The sequence below is a fragment of the Polistes dominula genome, unplaced genomic scaffold, assembly GCF_049000335.1.
Source record: "Polistes dominula isolate Pdom_NZ unplaced genomic scaffold, Pdom_raw_medaka contig_12, whole genome shotgun sequence".
In the NCBI taxonomy this organism is placed as follows: Eukaryota; Metazoa; Arthropoda; class Insecta; order Hymenoptera; family Vespidae; genus Polistes; species Polistes dominula.
Genome location: NW_028301116.1, coordinates 4,732,904 through 4,752,781, shown reverse-complemented (window position 1 = coordinate 4,752,781; position 19,878 = coordinate 4,732,904). Strand labels below are relative to the sequence as shown.

The 19,878-nt window shown below is 30.2% G+C and overlaps 5 protein-coding genes and 1 non-coding gene across 7 annotated transcripts; 3 read left to right on the top strand and 3 right to left on the bottom strand.

Annotated features, from left to right (window-relative positions):
• Positions 1–2: 2 nt before the first annotated feature.
• LOC107067869 (Acyl-CoA oxidase 3) lies at positions 3–6,494 on the bottom strand. 2 transcript variants are annotated; one of them, XM_015323777.2, is made up of 12 exons: positions 6,378–6,494; positions 2,972–3,129; positions 2,764–2,892; positions 2,505–2,660; positions 2,288–2,435; positions 1,905–2,195; positions 1,655–1,818; positions 1,313–1,556; positions 1,009–1,242; positions 774–928; positions 404–697; positions 3–318 (listed from the first exon to the last, which is right to left on the bottom strand). In XM_015323777.2, the coding sequence occupies exons 2-12, from the start codon at positions 3,104–3,106 to the stop codon at positions 226–228; spliced, it is 2,043 nt and encodes a 680-aa protein (XP_015179263.2). In that variant the 5' UTR covers positions 3,107–3,129; positions 6,378–6,494; the 3' UTR covers positions 3–225. The 2 variants fall into 2 exon arrangements, with proteins under 2 accessions (XP_015179263.2, XP_089033081.1); XM_089176955.1 differs by lacking the exon at positions 6,378–6,494 and adding an exon at positions 3,448–4,187.
• Positions 3,168–3,239, top strand: TRNAD-GUC (transfer RNA aspartic acid (anticodon GUC)). The gene has a single exon. It is a non-coding gene; the product is annotated as a tRNA-Asp (tRNA).
• Ir68a (Ionotropic receptor 68a) lies at positions 5,583–7,405 on the top strand. Its single transcript, XM_089176961.1, has 5 exons — positions 5,583–5,685; positions 5,761–6,047; positions 6,130–6,498; positions 6,583–6,970; positions 7,072–7,405. The coding sequence occupies exons 2-5, from the start codon at positions 5,785–5,787 to the stop codon at positions 7,339–7,341; spliced, it is 1,290 nt and encodes a 429-aa protein (XP_089033087.1). The 5' UTR covers positions 5,583–5,685; positions 5,761–5,784; the 3' UTR covers positions 7,342–7,405.
• A 662-nt stretch (positions 7,406–8,067) lies between these two features.
• On the bottom strand, positions 8,068–9,980 carry rnh1 (ribonuclease H1). Its single transcript, XM_015319471.2, has 6 exons — positions 9,789–9,980; positions 9,585–9,701; positions 9,074–9,161; positions 8,803–8,945; positions 8,339–8,603; positions 8,068–8,265 (listed from the first exon to the last, which is right to left on the bottom strand). Exons 1-6 carry the CDS (start codon positions 9,887–9,889, stop codon positions 8,182–8,184), a joined length of 798 nt encoding a protein of 265 aa, XP_015174957.2. The 5' UTR covers positions 9,890–9,980; the 3' UTR covers positions 8,068–8,181.
• Positions 9,981–10,402: 422 nt separating this feature from the next.
• LOC107067049 (E3 ubiquitin-protein ligase RNF10) lies at positions 10,403–15,336 on the top strand. The gene is made up of 12 exons (XM_015322215.2): positions 10,403–10,816; positions 11,148–11,323; positions 11,382–11,605; positions 11,706–11,796; positions 11,886–12,070; positions 12,159–12,345; positions 12,455–12,589; positions 12,657–12,906; positions 12,973–13,224; positions 13,509–13,680; positions 13,772–14,103; positions 14,194–15,336. The coding sequence occupies exons 1-12, from the start codon at positions 10,747–10,749 to the stop codon at positions 14,286–14,288; spliced, it is 2,169 nt and encodes a 722-aa protein (XP_015177701.1). The 5' UTR covers positions 10,403–10,746; the 3' UTR covers positions 14,289–15,336.
• Hsc70-4 (heat shock protein cognate 4) lies at positions 15,049–18,567 on the bottom strand. Its single transcript, XM_015322226.2, has 3 exons — positions 18,407–18,567; positions 18,020–18,243; positions 15,049–17,169 (listed from the first exon to the last, which is right to left on the bottom strand). Exons 2-3 carry the CDS (start codon positions 18,222–18,224, stop codon positions 15,419–15,421), a joined length of 1,956 nt encoding a protein of 651 aa, XP_015177712.1. The 5' UTR covers positions 18,225–18,243; positions 18,407–18,567; the 3' UTR covers positions 15,049–15,418.
• Positions 18,568–19,878: the final 1,311 nt, after the last annotated feature.

Below are 19,878 nucleotides of genomic sequence, written 5' to 3'. Positions count from 1 at the left end.
AATTAACATTTTTAAATTTTTTATTAACATATATTTATAATACCAATGTTTTTATACCTATACCATGATTAAAAAAAAATATATATATATATATATATATGTCCATCTATAAAATGTATACATGCAACTGATGCATATTTTATAGATTGATCAAAACTCTATGGGTATTTTTTATAAATTGGCCGGGCAATATATAAAAATGAATTATATCAAAAAGTTTTTTTATCATAATTTTGATCGTATTATTTCTTCCCACCATATAGGACGTTCTAAATTCGCCTTATCTTCAAAAATCTTCTCTTGGATATGTTTATATACCTGTTGATATTTTTACATTATTAAATAACAAATTTTAAAGATATTTAATAAATGAGTTGTATTAATTAGTTGATAATAAACATACATTTCCATCAGCCATTCCTAGGGGTGAATTAATAATATAATCAGGTGGTGCTAATACATCAACTAAAGCCACAGCATCTACCAATAAATCTTTACATAACATTATAATTCCTTGTCGTAATTTATCATCCATGTGACTCTCAACTGATGCATAACCACCAGCATACAAATCCACTAATCTTTTTTCCAAAATCGTACAACCAAATAATGAACACAACTTTCTGAGTACCTCATATTCTTCCTTTCTCCACTTTGATTCTTTTATGCATTCGACAAAAGTTTTTAATAAAACGTACTACGAAAATTATATTAAAAATAATTAGAACAGAATTAGGATATATTATAAAATGAAAATAAAAATAATTTCTTACTTCTCCATATACAAGAGATAATGTTTTCGCAAAAAATAATTGTGAATTGTTCCGCACCATAAAATCGGTACACCCGTTTTCTTTGAGATTTTGTACGTGTTTATATGTTTTTTTTAAATAATAACATACCAACCATTTGAATGAAAATAATAAATCTGAAATAAAATTGATGCATTTTGTTATAACAAGAATCAAATGATAACTTGATCAATTTATAAAACAACTATTAGTATACTTTCAAGGTTCATCGTTTCTTCAATTGTCTTGCAATTAAATTTTTGTTTTAGGATATTTTTACTATCTTGTAAGAAATCTATTGTTCCAAGCGGAGATGAAATAGTTTGTCCATTCAAAATACAAGACCATTGATTTAATAACCAGTTACTCGATTGTTGAATGAGTATATTATTTTCACCTTCATAAGTGCAATTTGCATCATGATCAGCTCGTATATCTCCTAAACGTGACACTGTAAACAAATCGATGACATTATTTCCGCAACATTTAATTATTTTACGTTACTAATTGTTTCTACATACTTTTTAAATATCCATGACCACCACACGACTCTCTGCAATCCTGAATAGCGTCTCGTGAAATCCACGAACACAATGGTTTCACAACAGAAGATAAAGCGTGTATTTCCATACCTTCGAAATGAATTTCATCGGGATTTTCCTTACTTAGAAGCTTTATTTGAAATTCTTGTATTTTCATGCCATATTTTTTGTAAAAAATTTGTATTGCGTATGCCGATGCCAAATGCGGGAACAATCTACCTTGCTAAAATGTATAACATAAATTAGTGATTAACTGTAATGGTTTATAATATGTTATTTTTATAATTATTAGAAATGTTTAAATTCATATAAATAAAATACCAGTGTTTGATATTCTATTACAGGCCACTCTTCATTTTCCGATGGACCAAATTGTTTTCTTACCGCACAATATCGTAATGCTATAACTAGTGCAAGATTTAAAAGACCCGAACATAATCCCGTAATCATGATACGTCCTAATGACAATGAACCAAATGTCGCACCTAAAAGTATTTTTAAATAATAAGTAATTTTAAGAATACAAACAAATTATACAATTATAGAGATATTTATATACTTATATAAATACCAAGTCTTTTATTTTTATCTTTGATGGGTGATATATATTGTCCATCTTCAGTAACATCGGCTGTTCGATTTAACAAGTACGTATATGGAATATGATAATTGTTAAACATAACAAAACCATTATCAACTCCGTTAAGTCCAATTTTTTCGCCTAAATCTCCAACAGTTACACCAGGGAATGGTAAATAGGTTTTAGGATCTCGTATAGGTACAACAAAAGAATGAAGACCGTGATTTACACCATCAGGAGTAATTAATTGTGCAAAAATAATGGCATGTGTTGCAGATTGACCTATCATTTTCCAAAATTTAATATTAATTAATTATATTAATATACTATATAATAGCAATACGCAATAAACAATACTATTTTAATACATGTACCTAAACCACCAACCCAACATTTTGCAGCTTCAAAATCTGCTGAATGTAGACAAAATGTTTTTCTATTAACATCATATGTTGCAGTAGTCCTCATACCTTTAGCATTTGAACCATGCGCTATTTCAGTTAAAGCAAAACAGCCTAAATACTGAAAAATTATTAATGCTTGTTAACATTTCTTTACAGAAATATTAAATTTGTATATTTTTCTACTTACTTCCCGATTGGAGATTTTTGTGATAAGATCTTCATGGCGTTTCGTACCTAAAGTAAAAATAACATTTGGAACCATACCATGCATAATACTTAGTTTGACTATTGTTGACGGATCATATTGAGCAAGTAAATTTAAGGTAATTCCAAATGTAAATGGCTATAATTGATTTGTATGCATGTAACAGAAATCATAATAGAAATAAGATTAAGTATTTGTTCAAGTATAAAACAAATTTCAACATTCAAACAAATATACTTACATTAATATCATTGTCTAGTAAAGCATTAATTTGAGCTGTACAAAGTCTATGACTTTCATCTAATGTTAAAGACTTGGATAAATTTTTTCTAAATACAGAATTGTCCCTTATAAATGAGAAGAGTTTATTCTACAAATATATTATTTTTTTATTTTTCAATTAACATTTCCGATAGTAAGGTTCTGTAAATGTTTTTACTTATATTTACCTCAAGTTCTAAATCTTTTTCCCCGGTTAAATTTATTTTAAGTAATTTCCAATCAAATCTAGCCAATTGTCTGTATTTATCCAAAGGACCTTTTGGTAAATCATTTATTAAACTTTTTAAATTTGTTAATTTCATTGTTTCGTATAAATGTTTTGAAACTGTAAAAAAATATAAACAATGTAAGTCACTGATATAATCCTCGTTAGTATAGTGGTTAGTATCTCCGCCTGTCACGCGGAAGACCGGGGTTCGATTCCCCGACGGGGAGATTTTTTTTTATTTTTATTACATTTCCTAATGTTTTTAAAGTTGAATATTTAAATATATATATTTTGGATTCAAGTATTTCAATAATATTTACTTTATCTATGTAATAAATAATTATTTATCGTGTATTTACTATAATCTAGTAGAGACTACTAGACTATATAAATCCAAGCATTTATCCCGGCTAAATCTAAAATATTGAAAAATACCTGTAAAGGCCATCTTTGAAATTTAGATTTTACATTATATTTTCCGGCCATTTGATTTAAACCCTATTTCTATTTTTTCCCAAACAGTTCCGTCTGTAGCAGTTTCAATCTCTTCCTCATTTTCATTTTCGGAACTAACTATAAACCTCTTTTTTTATGTCCTTTTCGTATGTTCAAAATACTCTCTTCATCCATATAGTTGTTAAATAATTCACAATTATTTTCTGCTGTATCACTATCAATATCGAAAATTTCTTGATCATCTTGCAAACAATCCTCCTCGATATTATTTATTTCAGCTAATAAATTGATATTCCACGAATGTCTTGACATTTTTGGGGATGAATATATAAATGATAATAAAGTAAAAACTAAAATATAAAAACATGAAGTAAACGAGGCAAAAAAATTGAGAATAGAAATTTAAAAAAAAATTCACTTGTAAATTATACCACAAAATATTCTTGGCTTTGTTCACTCCGTCGAAACTAGCACTTATAACGCGTAATAATCTCTATTATACACTGGGAAATTTGAAGCTCTCTGTTCGGATAGCAAGACCGTTCTGTCGAACAAAGAACGCCTATTCATTCGTTCTAATCGCTCGTTTGTTTACACTGTAGATATCAGTTACATCTTAGATTCGTGAAACAATTTTAGGAGTTCGATTTTCGAAGAATATAGTAGTATATAAAATGAATTATTCAAATGGTCATGAATTTTTCATGAAATAATTCAAATAATTTTCCATTTCTTTTTCCTTGTTCGTCTTTTGTGTAATTTCAAATTATATCATTAAAAAATTTAATTTTTAAAGGTATAATTTACATGTATGCAAATATACAAAAAAATGTACATTTAAAATAACACAATTGCCTTTTAAATATGTATCGTCTTATTTGCAACAGTCCAATAGAAAATTAATCAATAGATTGAATGTTAAATTATTTATATCCGAGTAGATTATAAATTAAATAAGATAAAGATAGCAGATCAAATTAAGGAAAGTAAAATAAACGCGCCATGATACTATTTCGAATTACATTCACTGCCTTATTTTATATTAATGTTACATCGGCATTTCAAAAGAAGTAATGTTTAAGTATTATTATAAAAATATGAAATATATTCAATTATTGTTATATATAAAAAAAATATGATTTTCTTTTCTTTTTACCGACCAGTAAAAATCTGCAAATTGACAAATGTAAAAAAAATACGCGCTATTTGAAACCGGTGATCGATCGATTGATAGAAGAAATTACGAATCGTAGTACTTGTAACATTTTTGTGACAGATCGTATTTATCATGGATTAATAAATAACAACAAGATAATTTCTAACGTTTTAAAATATAACGTGAGTATATAATAAAATATTGTCTTGCTTTTAAAACACATACATTCGCTACAGTATTTAATCATCAAATAAAATCAACATTTATTTATTATTTCATTTATAATATTTTTAATGTAGATCTTATTGTTTGATAACGAAAACTTTTCTCCAACAAGACGAAGCATTCATAAAGTTCTTGCACACAGTAAAACAACTGGATGCAATGGATATATTATACTTGTTACTAACGGCTTATTAGTTTCTAAATTTTTACAATATGCAGAAAGGTGATAAGATTGAGATCTTTTTTAGTGATACTTATGTATTATATCGTACAATATATCATATAAAAATAATTTTAAACGAAATTTAATAAAACTATTTATTTTCCAGAGAAGAATTAATCAACACTCATGGCTTCTTTTTATTATTACACGATTATAGACTTTTCATATCCGATATGCATTATATTTGGAATAGAATAATTAACGTTATATTTGTGCGTCAATATGAACCATACAAATACCGTTCAGGTGACACATCTATTCGACCTATAATTCATTTAGAAACAGTATACTTTCCAAGTCAAAAAAAAAGTTTGTAATAACGAAGTATTTAGATACGTGGTATCATGGAAAATTTCGTTATGGTAAAGATCACTTTGTACAAAGGATTTCGGATTTGAAAGGAAAAACTTTAAGGTTTGAAACTGTTAATTAATTAAAAATGTAAATATAATTAATTATTGCAATATTACTCATACAATGATTTCTTTTTCATCTTATTTATTCTGAAAGAGTTTCAGTTTTTGAACACATACCAGCTGTAACAAAAGAATCACAGAATTTTTATAGAGGTGGTCCAAGTTACAGCACTAAAGGCTTGGGCATTGAATTTGAAGTTTGTACAAGTATCTTACAAGATTATATATTTTTTATATTGATTTGTATAGATTATCTTGTTATCTTTTTTTAGTTAATTCGAGTTATAGCCCAATTTATGAACTTTAAAGCACAGTATTACATGCCTTACAACATAGCCGTTGAGAGATGGGGAACGTTAGAGAAAAATGGAACGTATACTGGTCTTATAGGAGAAGCAATAGCAAGAAAAGCTACATTTTATATTGGAGATCTCCATTACACTTCCTATCTTTTAAAATTCTTTGAGTTATCTATTCCTTATAACACGGAATGTCTTACTTTCTTAACTCCTGAATCCTTAACAGATAATTCATGGAAACTTTTAATTCTTCCTTTCAAGTACGATCATTAATAAGAGGACAATTTTTTCTAAGGAATTACAAAATTGTTCATAAATAAAAAATATTCCTATTATATTTAGACTCTACACATGGATTGCAGTTCTTTTTACACTTTTACTAGCGGGAGGAATTATTCATCTTTTTTCGTTATCTTATCAGAAGCACATAATTATTTGCAAGGATGCAAAAGGACAATTAGTTAAAACTAACGAGCTTAATGAAATAGAAAACTCAAGAATTAAACGTATGACGAAGGATATATATTTGTTTACTGAAGCACAGAATAGCATGTTGTATACATACAGTATGCTACTTTTGGTATCCTTACCTCGATTGCCAAATCCTTGGGCTCTGAGAGTCCTTATTGGATGGTGGTGGATTTACAGTATTTTGGTTGTCGTAGTCTATCGTGCCAGTATGACAGCGACTCTTGCTAATCCTGTGGCTAAGTAAAATCAAAATGTATATAAAATTTATATCGCTAAGTACAATTCAACTTAATTTCATATATTCTTATTATGTTTAAAATACAGAATTACTATTGATACATTGGATCAATTAGCTAGAAGTTCCATTTCCATTGGTGGATGGAGTGAAGAAAGTAAAGAATTCTTTTTACAATCCTCAGACTTGGATAGTCAAAAGATTGGTAATAAATTTCAATTGATAAAAGATGAAAAGGAATCTATAGAAAAAGTAGCGAATGGATCTTTTGGTTATTATGAAAATGAATTCCTCTTGAGGTCCATTCATACAGAAAAATATACGTTGGGAAAAAAGCAGGAAGAAAATAATACATCAGATAATAGAACGTCAGATATGAAACATAATTTGCATATCATGAAAAACTGTATAATTAATATGCCAGTCTCACTTGGAATGGATAAGAATTCTCCGTTAAAACCATATGTTGATTTATGGGTAATAACTATTTTAATAATTACCTTATATCATTGATACTCAAATTTTCTTTAATATATAGATTACCTATACAAATAATATGTTAATATTTTGTTTTTTAGGTTAGACGTATGGTAGAAGTTGGTTTAGTAAATAAATGGTTAAGTGACGTAATCTATCCATCGCATCTTACTGAAAAACAGCAAGAGAAAGTATCTGAGAAAGCATTAGTTAATCTTCACAAGCTTTATGGTGCTCTTGTTGCTTTAAGTATAGGTTATTTTTTTAGCTTAATAACATTCCTATGCGAAATTTTATATTGGAAATATATCGTTTTGAATAATCCTAAATATGATAAATATTACTTAGATAAATTCTATGCTAAAGTATGAATATGTTTATTAAATATTTCTGTAAATTAATTATAATAAAAACAAATAACATTATATATATGAAGCTCTGTATTTACAATAAATTATTTAAATTAATAAATGGTTACCTTATTTAACAAATTAAATCACTTTATAACAAATTAATTAAATGTGAAATCGTGAACTCGACACTTTTAAAATACGAAATTACAAGTTCATCGTGTAAAAAAACCTGTTTGATATGCAAATGTATTAAATTATAGTTCAAACTCTACAATCCAAAGTTCAGTTTTATTACGCTACAAAAATAAAATAGAATCATTATAATACCTCGATAAATTGCCGGGATTTTTGAATTACTTTTGATTGTTATAAAAAACAGTTATTTTGGTAAAAATGGTGACTTGACGGAGATTTCTTAAAAAATTCGCATGGCACTCAACGTGGTAATTACAGTGGGTATAAAAAGTACATACAATAATTAATTTGAAATAAAACTTCGTAGAATTGTTCTTTATTAAGGAATTCCTTTGCTTAAGATTCTCTTCTGTTGGTCTTGCATTGAAATTAGAGGAAACCTAGGTTTATAATAAATTAACTTGTTATCAGCGGGACTATTATTTTTCTGAGGTGAAAGTACCTGAAGGTTTGAAGCAGTCAGGATGAGCTTTTGCAGGAAATACTATTAGTGCTATACTCATATGCATGTACAGGTGTCCATCATATCCAAAAATATTAAATTTACTCTTATCTGTAAAAATAACTTTATTCAAGTACTCCATTGTCTGTTAACATTATTAAAAAGGATATATGTCGTAACTAAATAAATATAAGAAAAAAAAGTAAAACTATTTTAAAAAGTTAAGAGTAAGCTTGAAGCCCTATTCTCGCATATTTATCCGCCATCTCGTTGCCAAAAACTCCTGAATGTCCTCTAACGTGTTTCTGTAATATCATATCATCAAATAAATTTGTTACTTGACAATGAAAATAATATTATATTGTAAACAAACTTTACCCATATAATCTGTAAAGATTCAAGCTCTTTTTCCATTTCTAAAAGTTCTTCTTTGTTGATAACTGGATTCTTAGATGCAGTTAACCATCCGTTTCTTTTCCACTTGGGCATCCATTTGGTTATACAATTAATAAGAAATTTGGAATCAGTGCAAATTCTTAATCTTTTTATACCAGCTTTTTTGGCTTGTCTAGCTGCCATCATCACTGCTTGAATCTCTGCCCTATTATTGGTTGCTCTGCCAATAACAGGTTTGGCTAGATTTCTGTAAATATCAAATATACAAAATCTTTAAATTATGAGCAATAATTTTAATATTTGTTAACACATTGTTGACCGGTAATTTTTTTAAGAATTTAACCGAAATAGGATCCGTCAGCAACATTTGGTCACAGAAACACGAGTTAACTCATAACTGGTCAACAATGTGTTAAGACTGTAATAAAATAAATAACAAAACCAACAAATGTTTAAGATGAGGGGCATCAAACCAAACACCAATTCCTGCACGAGCACCTTTATAACCATTTAACGAGCATGCCCCATCTGTATATACATCAGTATAGGATTCGCTCTTTATAGAACCCAAATTTATGTTAACAGAATTCTGTAGAACAAACAGTCGTATGTAAACTTTATTTTTTATACATGTATACAAATTTGTAGAATTTATATTATAAAATACTAGTCAAGATTTACCTCTCCTGAGACTTGACCAGTTTATAATTTCCTTACCTCAGCTTTTGATCGTTCCAATTGCGATTGCAGTGTAGATGAACATTTACAGTTGTTTTTCATTTCGCATTCAACAGTAATTGGAATCCTTGATGATGAGAAAAAAAGATTAATAATAACTACCACATTATCTATATTTTAACAATCCAAGTCTCAAGCAATACAATCATGCAATTTAGATTCTTGCCAGAAAATTCCAATGTTATTGAAACATGAGGTACAATCAATATGTAATCTTCAAATTTTGAATTTATCGGCATGATTTTTCTAAAAACTACTGAAACTTAAAGGTTAAATTATTTTTATCAAAGCGATGCTTATTGATGTAAATATAAATAATAAACTAATAGGACTGAATAGAAAATTATATTCTACTTCTCATGAATCTTTACAAAAATTAGTATAATATTATGCGATATAGAATACAATATATATACATATATATCACCTAAAGTCTAATAAAGTATTATAAAATTAATATCATTGAAAATATTTATATAAATATATTTACCCATCTTTTGAAGCATTTGAAGAATATCGACATATGAAATTTTCGGCTTCTGTCTGTGTGGAGAATTTTTTATATAAAGCTCCAGGATATTTAGAAACTAGCTCATTACATTCAGGCCTTAAAAAATTATAAAATAATTAAAATAAATAGTTATTTAAGATGCATATTATATAAATTATTTAATAAGTTTAGTTTTAGTCTAACCAAGAAAGATAAACTCCTGGTTTTCTACCTCTGGCAACAGCATAATAAAACTGTGGCATTTTGAAAATATAATTTAAAACACGTAGAGCACCCAATTTCATAAATCAAACTGAAACGTTTTCTACATATAAGAAAAACGGAAATTTATAAACAAAGAAAACGAACTCTTGTTCTGTACACAATCAATACGCATGCGCGAAATCCCATAACTTTCCTAATTGGTTAGAAAAATTATCATCGTTAATATTAAAATAAAAAAAAATTTATGATAATAATTATCAGAGAATCTCAATTATATCTGTTTTTATCATTAATACAAGTTTAAAGATTTTTATTAAAAATAGTTCCCATCAACCGTTCAAATAGAGGAAGTACTACGTATGAAAGTACTACGTGAATTTAGACAAACTATTTGAAAAAGAAAAAACAATAATAATTCGTAATAATAAATACAGATTAGAGCACTATCTATTAATAAATTTGCTAAATTGAGTATGTTTTTTTTGCCTAAACATAAAGATCATATAAATGTGTATCAAATGTATGTTATCTATTATTAAAAGTAAGATAAGAATATCGAATGACGTTCAGACTAAACTTCCGGTTGCGCAAAGATCATTAATTTCGTCGCCATCATAGCGACGAAATCGCGACCGTGGTGGTCCGCAGAAATATTTAATCGTCGTTTACGACGAAAGGGAGGCCGATCGCTTCCTAAAAGAAAATAAAGCGAGAACTTTCGCTTTCTTCTTTCGCTTTTCGTTTAAACGTCGTTAAAAACCGACTTATCGGCGGTCGACCATCGTCTTATCGAGGGTTTCTTTTACAACTTTGGAATTGACGAAACATGGCTTATTGAAGAAGATGAAGGGCTTGCGGAAAAATCCTATTTCTCCATACGGAGGAGACCATATCTCTGCCAACGCAATAAACGAGGCCAAATTTAGCCGAACTGCCAATGGACAAAAAGACCAAATATCCACAGTCCTCTTCAAAGGGGACTGCTGGTGATTCCAAGAAAAGTCAAGGTACGTCACCACTTCGTGTCGCTAGTTGTTAAAATGATATTAACTTTTCTTGTATTTTATTTTCTATCAATTTCTTTATAAACAATCTTTACTTTTCAATATTAATATTACTAAATATTAAAATCTATTTTGTTTGATAATATCTAACTATTATGATATTAGAAAGATCTGCTATTTCATATGTGACTGTTAACGTATATGGCGCAATAGCATTAGAAACACATTTCATGATTTTGAATATAGATTCAAAATATATACATATACATAGGTATATGTTTGTTGACAGCGTTTGAAGGTCCTTTGTCATAATCATGTCTTTTATTTATTTTAGATGTTGCCAACAATAAATTATTTCCGAAAACATCACGAAAACGTGAACCAACTGGCGTTAATACCTTGTCCAAATATGATCAGACTAAAAAGTACAATACACAGAAAGCAAAAACTTTTGATAAGAGACCAAAACCTAAAGGACAATATCATGGCGGTTCAAAGGAGGATACCAAGGTAAATATTTAGAGAAAGAATAAACAAAAGAGAATTTTTAATTTTTGAATAATATTAGGTAGTAGAAAGTGAAGTAGCTGAGTATGGCTCAGTTATGGCTCAAGGAAGTAAAAAGCAGAATTTGAATCATCTGCTAAATTTTCATTATGAACCACGAGACATGCGAAGTGGTTCGGATACATGGAGATTAGGAAGCGTAAATAAAGGAAACCGTAACAGCAACAGATGGCTACCGCCAGTACAACGGCATAAGTATAACAAGGAACAATTCTTGCAAGCCAGGTGAAAATTTATAATTGTATTCTAAACCAATTTCTTTTTATACGTATCTGTATACATATATATTAGATATTTTTAACTTATTTTTATATACTTTTTTTAGCTGCCAATTTATTGTGACTCCCAATGAAGATTATTCTTTATACCTAACTGATCCTGATATCCTCGTTGATTGGAAATTTATTGAACAGATAGTAAGTTTCTCTAGGTATATTTATTTATTTTTGTTTCTATTTGATATAAGTTAAAATGAATGATTCTTTATATTAAATTTTCGTTTCAGAAAATATATAATACAGAAAGCTTATCATGCCCAATTTGCTTATTCGCCCCAGTAGCTGCAAAAATGACTCGTTGTGGTCATGTTTATTGTTGGCCATGCATTTTGCATTATTTATCTTTATCTGATAAGTCCTGGCGCAAATGCCCTATTTGTTATGAATCTGTACACAAATCTGATTTGAAAAGGTTCATTTAACTTCTCTTATCTTACGTACAATTTCATTTCATTTCTATTTTGATTTATTTATAGATAAATAATTGAATTTTTGTTTAGTGTTATTGAAGTTACACAGAATGCTGTTAATTTGGGTGATCCAATAACATTACGTTTAATGCGGCGTGAAAAAGGTTCATTAATTGCGATGCCAGCAAGTGAACCTGTTGCAACAACATTTTTTCAAGTTTCTAAAGATTGCAATAAACAAGTTTATTCTAAACTTCTAATAGCAAACCCAAAAGATGTAAGTTCTATTATATGAACAAAAAATTTCCACAAACACTGAATAGAAGATATTTGTCATTAAGTTTATTCAGTAAAATGTTATCAAAGATTTTTCTAATTATGTATAGATTATGGATATCATAGAATCTGAACGGATACAGTTAGAAATTCAATTAATGGATGATCCACATTCTCCTGAAAATTGCTATATTGAACAAGCAATTCGTGAACTTGCCAAGAGAGAAGAGGAACTCTTACAAAAAGTATTTCTTAATTTTTCTTTAATTTTCATTGTAAACTAAAATTAATAAAATATGTAATTGAATGTAGAAAGTAAACGACAATAGATCACATCAAGAAGTAATGGGAGATATTTCATCTACATCAATAGAAGATAAAACAGATCAAGAAAAACAAGAAAGTCATCAATTAACAACACACCAAATGGATGACGAAAAAAATAATTTATGCGAAGATCAATTATTGTGCGAAGAAACAATCGTAACAAATATTGACAATACTTTGTCGAATGAAACGCTATTACCTTCACCTTCACAAAAATTTTTTTATTTCTATCAAGGTAACTTAATAATAATAGATTATAAAAATAAAAAATAAAAAAATTACATTTACATATAATTTTTAGCTGAAGATGGACAACATATTTATCTCCACGCGATGAATGTAAAAATGTTGGAAATGCATTATGGTAGTCTCGAGCATTGTCCACCGGTGATTACAGGAAAATTGTTAGAAAAGGAAGTAGGCAGTTTTACGGAAGATTTACGACGACGATTAAGGTACCTTTGCCATCTACCTATAACATGCCCATTTGAAGTTGCTGAAATTGAGCTTAAACCACCTACTGTATCAGAAGATGTTCTTTACTCTTTTCATGGTAATAAATCATGTTCTGTTGTTGTTAACACATTGAACATCTTTATTGTGAGATATGTTCTATTTGATGGTTTTATTTCTTTTTACATCTGTTTAATTTCTAACAAAATATAAGTAATGTTCTATGTAAAATCTGATCAACGAGTCACTGTAAAAATTCATTTAAAAGTCAATATCTATTTCGTTGTAAGACGAATAATATGCAAACACTCATGTTCAATGTGTTAAAATGATCAACGTTATTACTTTATGTTTATTTTTCATATTACATTCTTAATATTATAGAACAATTGGAAACTCGTCAAAAGCGAAGACGACGTAGAGAGCGTGAAGAAAGGAAACGAGAAAAGAAGATTATTGAAGAAGAAAATAAACAAATGGGCAAATATCCTGTTGCAAATGTAAACATCGATTCAACGCATCATTTTCCTCAGTGGCAACCCGAACTTTTTATAGAGTACGTCCTTATGTTATTGCTCTTAATTTCATGTCGTAAAATGATGAGAAGAAATGAAGAATGAAAGTAAATATATATTTTATTTATTTAGAGATTCAATCTTATCACCACCAGAATCATTGGCTACCTCCAGTGTAGCCAGCAGTCCGTCTTTAAGTACATTTGACGAAGTTGTCTCAACTACAACAAAATTAACTAGCACGAATGAACAAGGTCCATCATTTGCTGAAATGTTACGCAATACCGGTGCACGTATGAAAACTAATAAAGCTTGGCCAAGTATCAAAACAACTCCTTCTGAAAGATTAAGAAATACCAATGCAAATATCGAGGACGATGATAATGCTCATGCTCCATCTTATAATCAAAGTTTTGGTGACGCCTTGGCACAAGCTTTGGAGCAAACAAAATTGTTAGATGCTGGTACGACGATATTATTTAAAAATATAATATATATATATATTAATTTAATTTTTGACTCGTACAAATATTCATTTTTTTAACATGTTACAGAATCTAATGACAATGTGAAAGATAAAAGGAAAAAGAAAAAGAAGAGTAAAGCTACTATATTATTTGCAACCAATATGATGTCACGCTCCTCATAAAAAGGGAAAAGCTTGAGTGTTATTTTTTTTAGTAAAGCTACTGTTTTTTTTCTTCAATTTAAGCTAAAATTTAGTTGGTATTCGGAAATAAAAAGTTGGATATTTTATTGAAAAAGTTGCATCTTTTTTAGTATTAGATTTGCTTTTAAGTTGAATGTAAAATTTTCTTAATAAGCTTGCAAAAAATAAAAACCTTAATTTCAAAACTAATTATGGAATATATATCTATTATATTACTAATCACAGAATCTTACCTTAATACTTAACGGACGGGCCCCGTATATTTACGTTTTTTCATTGTGACTTCCTAGGACGGGTCACGTAGATCTACGTTTTTCCATGAATTTTTAGTATGTTGCAGTAGGATTTTCTTTTATGCAAATTGTTATTTTTTCATGATACTATCAGTTACAGATATAAATACCGTTATAAAATATTATAAGAAATATAATTGATTTAATAAAATTATAACGCTTTAAATCCATACATTCATGTTTATTTAATTCTCCTGAAAAATGCCCGGAAACTAGGAAAGAAAGAGCAGATTCGACCCGTACGTTAAGTGTTAACGAGAAATAAAATAATAAAATAAAATAATCGTGGAACATCAAGTTCAAATAATTAAATATTGATTTTTTGATTAATTTTCTACTTTAATAATATTAATTAATGCAAATTTATCATTGAAAATTATATCTTTAAATTTATAGTTTAATGGTAGAAGAAAAGAGAAGATAATAATAAAAACTGCAATTCAAAATAGGTTTCGGAAAATGGTTCTGTATTTAATGCAATTCTTGGGAACATAGAAACTTTAACAAATCTTCACGAGACTTACAATTGTTATAATACAGTGTAGAGATACTATCATCACTGTAAAGATATTATACAAATTTAATTATTATAAATTACCTAAGTACCTTAAGTAATAAATAAATAAATAAAGTGAGAAGAAAGTAACAGGTACTGAAAAGATATACGTTTAAAAAGTTGTTTATGCTGAAGAATGTTAAAAATAAAAATAAGAAAAAAAATATAACAAAAAAAAGTTGCTTGTAATTGTTCTATGTTCTTTTATTCAAGTACATATTTTTGAGAATGGGCAGTAGCAAGTGGGAACAATTTTTCCTTTAATCGACTTCTTCGATGGTAGGTCCAGAAGCGCTTCCACCACCAGGAGCTCCACCAGGAGCAGCGCCGCCTGCACCAGGGAAAACACCTGGCATTCCACCGGGCATGCCACCTGCTCCTTGGTACAATTTCGTGATGATGGGATTGCAGATGGATTCAAGTTCTTTCTGCTTATGTTCATATTCTTCCTTATCAGCCAGCTGATTAGCATCGAGCCATTTAATGATTTCATTGCATTTGTCCAAGACAAGTTGTTTATCACTGGCGCTAATCTTATCCTTAAGTTTCTCATCTTCAGCAGTGCTCTTGATATTGAAGCAGTAAGACTCAAGACTGTTCTTAGCGGCAATGGTTTCTTTTTGTTTCTCATCCTCGCTGCGGTATTTTTCAGCTTCGTTAACCATCCTCTCAATATCTTCCTTACTAAGACGTCCCTTGTCATTGGTAATTGTGATTTTGTTCTCCTTGCCAGTAGATTTGTCCACAGCAGAGACATTAAGGATACCGTTGGCATCAATATCGAAGGTAACTTCGATTTGCGGTACACCTCGTGGTGCTGGTGGAATTCCACTAAGTTCGAATTTACCCAAGAGATTGTTGTCCTTGGTCATCGCACGTTCACCCTCATATACCTGAATCAATACGCCAGGTTGATTGTCGGCATAGGTAGTAAAGGTTTGAGTTTGTTTCGTTGGAATAGTGGTGTTTCTCTTAATAAGAGCTGTCATGACACCGCCAGCGGTCTCTATACCAAGAGATAATGGAGTGACATCAAGGAGTAAAAGATCTTGAACTTCCTCAGATTTGTCTCCATGAAGAATGGCAGCTTGTACTGCCGCGCCATAGGCTACGGCCTCGTCGGGGTTGATGGATTTGTTGAGTTCCTTTCCATTAAAGAAATCTTGTAGAAGTTTCTGAATTTTGGGGATTCTGGTGGAACCACCAACGAGGACGATGTCATGTATTTGTGCCTTGTCCATCTTGGCATCGCGTAAAGATTTTTCTACTGGTTCAAGAGTGCTCCTGAATAGATCTGCACAGAGTTCTTCAAAACGTGCTCTCGTGATGGAAGTATAGAAGTCAATACCTTCGTACAAGGAATCAATTTCGATACTTGCTTGGGTTGATGAAGAAAGGGTACGCTTCGCCCTTTCGCAAGCTGTGCGCAGACGTCTTAATGCACGCTTATTCGAAGTAAGATCTTTTTTGTATTTGCGTTTAAATTCTTGTACGAAATGATTGACCATTCGATTGTCAAAATCTTCACCGCCAAGATGGGTGTCTCCAGCCGTGGACTTGACCTCGAAGATGCCATCTTCGATCGTTAGAATTGAGACATCGAAGGTGCCACCGCCAAGATCAAAGATAAGGACGTTTCGCTCGCCTGATGCTTTTTTATCCAAACCATAAGCAATGGCCGCAGCGGTGGGCTCGTTGATGATACGTAATACATTTAAGCCCGAGATGGTACCAGCGTCCTTGGTTGCCTGACGCTGCGAGTCGTTGAAGTAAGCAGGAACGGTGATGACAGCATTGGTGACGTTCTTTCCTAAATATGCCTCTGCAGTTTCCTTCATCTTCACTAGAACCATGGAGCTTACTTCTTCTGGGAAGAAAGTCTTCGTCTCTCCTTTGTATTGGACTTGAATTTTTGGTTTGCCGCCTTCATTTACGACGGTGAAAGGCCAGTGCTTCATATCAGTCTGGACAATAGGATCTTCGAAACGACGCCCGATCAGTCTTTTGGCATCTAAAAAAAATTACACAAAAATAAGAATTTGTTCAATATCAGGTATACTATATCGAACAAAAAACAACAAATTAAATGAAAAATATCTAATAGTAAAAAAAAAAGAAAAATTAATTAAAAAAATAATTAAATGAAATCTGTTAAATTAGACAGATACAATAACCTTTTCGCTACGGTTTTAAAAAATTTATTTAAAAAATTATTTAAATATATTAATAATTATATTAATAAATTATTTATTTAAAATTATTTAAAAACTTTATTTTACTATGAAGTTCTCTGAAACAATAGCACGTTGACGGCCATGTCAGCCATATATGGCTGACGCTCTTTTTTAGTGCTTACAAGGTATATTAATACATATTTTGAAAAAATTTCTATAAAAAAAAAATAATCCTCTCCATAGGATTAGAATTTCTTTTTAAGTGTAATATTTTATTACAATAAGTAATTATTGACACAGTATCGTTATATACTGGCATTGTTGTATAGCGTAGTATAGCAGCGCGCGTCGGTCACACGGAATTTTTTTTTAAAAACTAGCGTGATAGTCAACGTGTTAATGGTCATTATTTTAGTTATTAATAGCAAAAAATGCAAAACAAATGCACGGCGTTTATAGGCGCTTTTCGCTTAGTAGAAGAGTCTATAGTTGAACGCCTATAGACGCTGCTTACTCAGGAGAAGCGCCCACAATGGAGCGCTTATAGACGCTGTTCGCTCAGGAGAAGCGTCTATAGTTGAGCGCCTATGGGTGCTGTTAGCAGCAAAAGGGTTAATAATGATTGGTGAAATTTTTAAAATAGGTCAAATTATCTAAAAGCGATAGACAGAGAATGACGCAACTTACCAAAGATGGTGTTGTTGGGATTCATAGCAACTTGGTTCTTTGCGGCATCTCCGATGAGACGCTCGGTATCGGTAAATGCAACATAACTGGGCGTTGTACGATTTCCTTGATCATTAGCGATGATTTCAACCTTTCCGTGTTGGAAAACACCAACGCAAGAGTAGGTTGTGCCGAGATCAATACCAACTGCAGGTGCTTTGGCCATTTTAGTTTTCTTTTAGTTTCTGCAAGAACAAAGAAATCAAAATGTCGTATACGTCAAGACGTCAATTTATTTCATTAAATAATTTGATATTATCATTTAACCGCACAATGATGCACCACAAATTTAACGTTTATGCAAACAATAGAAAGAAGTCGACGCGGAGCACTAACAATAAAACGTACCTTTTTTTTGTTTCCGAATATGAAAAATGTTTCCTCAGAAGGATAGTGAATAACTTCTTCGCACGACGATTCGCAACGTGAGTGACGAGTCCGCACCCTGCCGCAGTATATATTATCCGGAAAGGACGTTTCTGGAATGTTCCTCCTGTTCCACCAGCCCTCGACCAATCAGGTTCCAGCTTATACGAGGGAGGTGATACGATTCGTCGACCCCCCTACTACGTTACTCATCGAGGCAATCATGAAAGGATTATTGACGATCGATTAACAACTTTAGATATTATTTTTTCTTAACAACGATAATATATTCGACATTTAAAATATTATATCATTGTAATTAAATTATTGACATATAATCCGTACATTTAGAGACCTTAATTTGTGGATTTTGTTAAATTCTAAAACCGAGAATGACGCAGAAGTAATGCGGAAGGAAAGTTGGAGAAAAATCTAGCGGTATTGTTAGAAGCTACTACGCAAGCGCAAGCCGTTACGTATATGTAACCGACTTACACACACTATCACACTTATGGATCGTCGTCTCGCTTTCAACCGTTTTTCAACCGTTTTTTCCGCCATTTTCGTCGTTTATTTTACACGCATTACTAACAATTTGTATACCATTCAACTAACCTTTTTAACTATTTTATTTCAACTTTAATGATGATAACATCTATCATTTCATCAGATTTCGAAAGATTTTGTTATTGTTTTTTGATATTAATTTTTAAACAATATCACACGGATATTGATTTAACTGAGACGATTATAGAAATAAAACCTTCGAAAATTAACTAGAAAAATACCGATGAGTCATTCAATGAGTACGATAAGGTCATATCAAAGAATATGGAAAAAATCCTTTACACGTTCTTTTCTTTCTTCTCATTTTATGCCTGATCATCATCGTTTCTATCTATACATATTATCCAAAAGTACTTATGAGTAGTTTCCTAAAACACACATATACAGACATCAAATAATATCTAATTTTTCTAATAATTTATCGGAAAGATAAGTTTTACTAATTATCTGTTATTTGAATCCAATTCATGTGTTCGATAGAATTCACATTCGGTTATGACGCACATCAAAAGATACGGACGATGAAATTTATACACACATGTATAGATATATATACCACGTGTATTCCTTGACTTAGTTAGATTTCTCGAGGAATTATAATTTTAGTTTTCGTATAAGACCACGAGATCATCGTCAGCAAATCTTACAAAGTAATTTGATACGATCGATTAAAGTTTGAAATTCAGTTAAAAGATATTTAACAAAGAAATAACAGATTTTGTCTAAAAGATGGTTCTAGAAAAATCCAGACTAAATTCGAAACTAACCTCATATATACATACATGCATATATACATACATATATACGTACATATAATACATATATATATATATATATACAATTTATGAATAATGGTTATATAAACTAGATAAGACTGAAATTAAAAT

What these genes read in the sequence shown, in the direction of transcription:
- LOC107067869 (XM_089176955.1), bottom strand. An exon ending in TGGTCATGGATATTTAAAAA is followed by an intron (nt 1,243 to 1,312) that starts GTATGTAGAAAC and finishes ATTTGTTTACAG; the next exon opens with TGTCACGTTTAGGAGATATA. An exon ending in TAGGAATGGCTGATGGAAAT is followed by an intron (nt 319 to 403) that starts GTATGTTTATTA and finishes AAATATCAACAG; the next exon opens with GTATATAAACATATCCAAGA.
- Ir68a (XM_089176961.1), top strand. Translation starts at nt 5,785, where the DNA reads ATGAACTTTAAAGCACAGTATTACATGCCTTACAACATAGCCGTTGAG. An exon ending in CTTTTAATTCTTCCTTTCAA is followed by an intron (nt 6,048 to 6,129) that starts GTACGATCATTA and finishes TATTATATTTAG; the next exon opens with ACTCTACACATGGATTGCAG. An exon ending in AACCATATGTTGATTTATGG is followed by an intron (nt 6,971 to 7,071) that starts GTAATAACTATT and finishes TTTGTTTTTTAG; the next exon opens with GTTAGACGTATGGTAGAAGT.
- rnh1 (XM_015319471.2), bottom strand. Translation starts at nt 9,889, where the DNA reads ATGAAATTGGGTGCTCTACGTGTTTTAAATTATATTTTCAAAATGCCA. An exon ending in TCAAATGCTTCAAAAGATGG is followed by an intron (nt 9,162 to 9,584) that starts GTAAATATATTT and finishes CTCATCATCAAG; the next exon opens with GATTCCAATTACTGTTGAAT. An exon ending in GCCCCTCATCTTAAACATTT is followed by an intron (nt 8,604 to 8,802) that starts GTTGGTTTTGTT and finishes TGATATTTACAG; the next exon opens with AAATCTAGCCAAACCTGTTA.
- LOC107067049 (XM_015322215.2), top strand. Translation starts at nt 10,747, where the DNA reads ATGGACAAAAAGACCAAATATCCACAGTCCTCTTCAAAGGGGACTGCT. An exon ending in GGAAATTTATTGAACAGATA is followed by an intron (nt 11,797 to 11,885) that starts GTAAGTTTCTCT and finishes TTTTCGTTTCAG; the next exon opens with AAAATATATAATACAGAAAG. An exon ending in ATTTTTTTATTTCTATCAAG is followed by an intron (nt 12,907 to 12,972) that starts GTAACTTAATAA and finishes TATAATTTTTAG; the next exon opens with CTGAAGATGGACAACATATT.
- Hsc70-4 (XM_015322226.2), bottom strand. Translation starts at nt 18,224, where the DNA reads ATGGCCAAAGCACCTGCAGTTGGTATTGATCTCGGCACAACCTACTCT. An exon ending in TCCCAACAACACCATCTTTG is followed by an intron (nt 17,170 to 18,019) that starts GTAAGTTGCGTC and finishes AATTTTTTTTAG; the next exon opens with ATGCCAAAAGACTGATCGGG.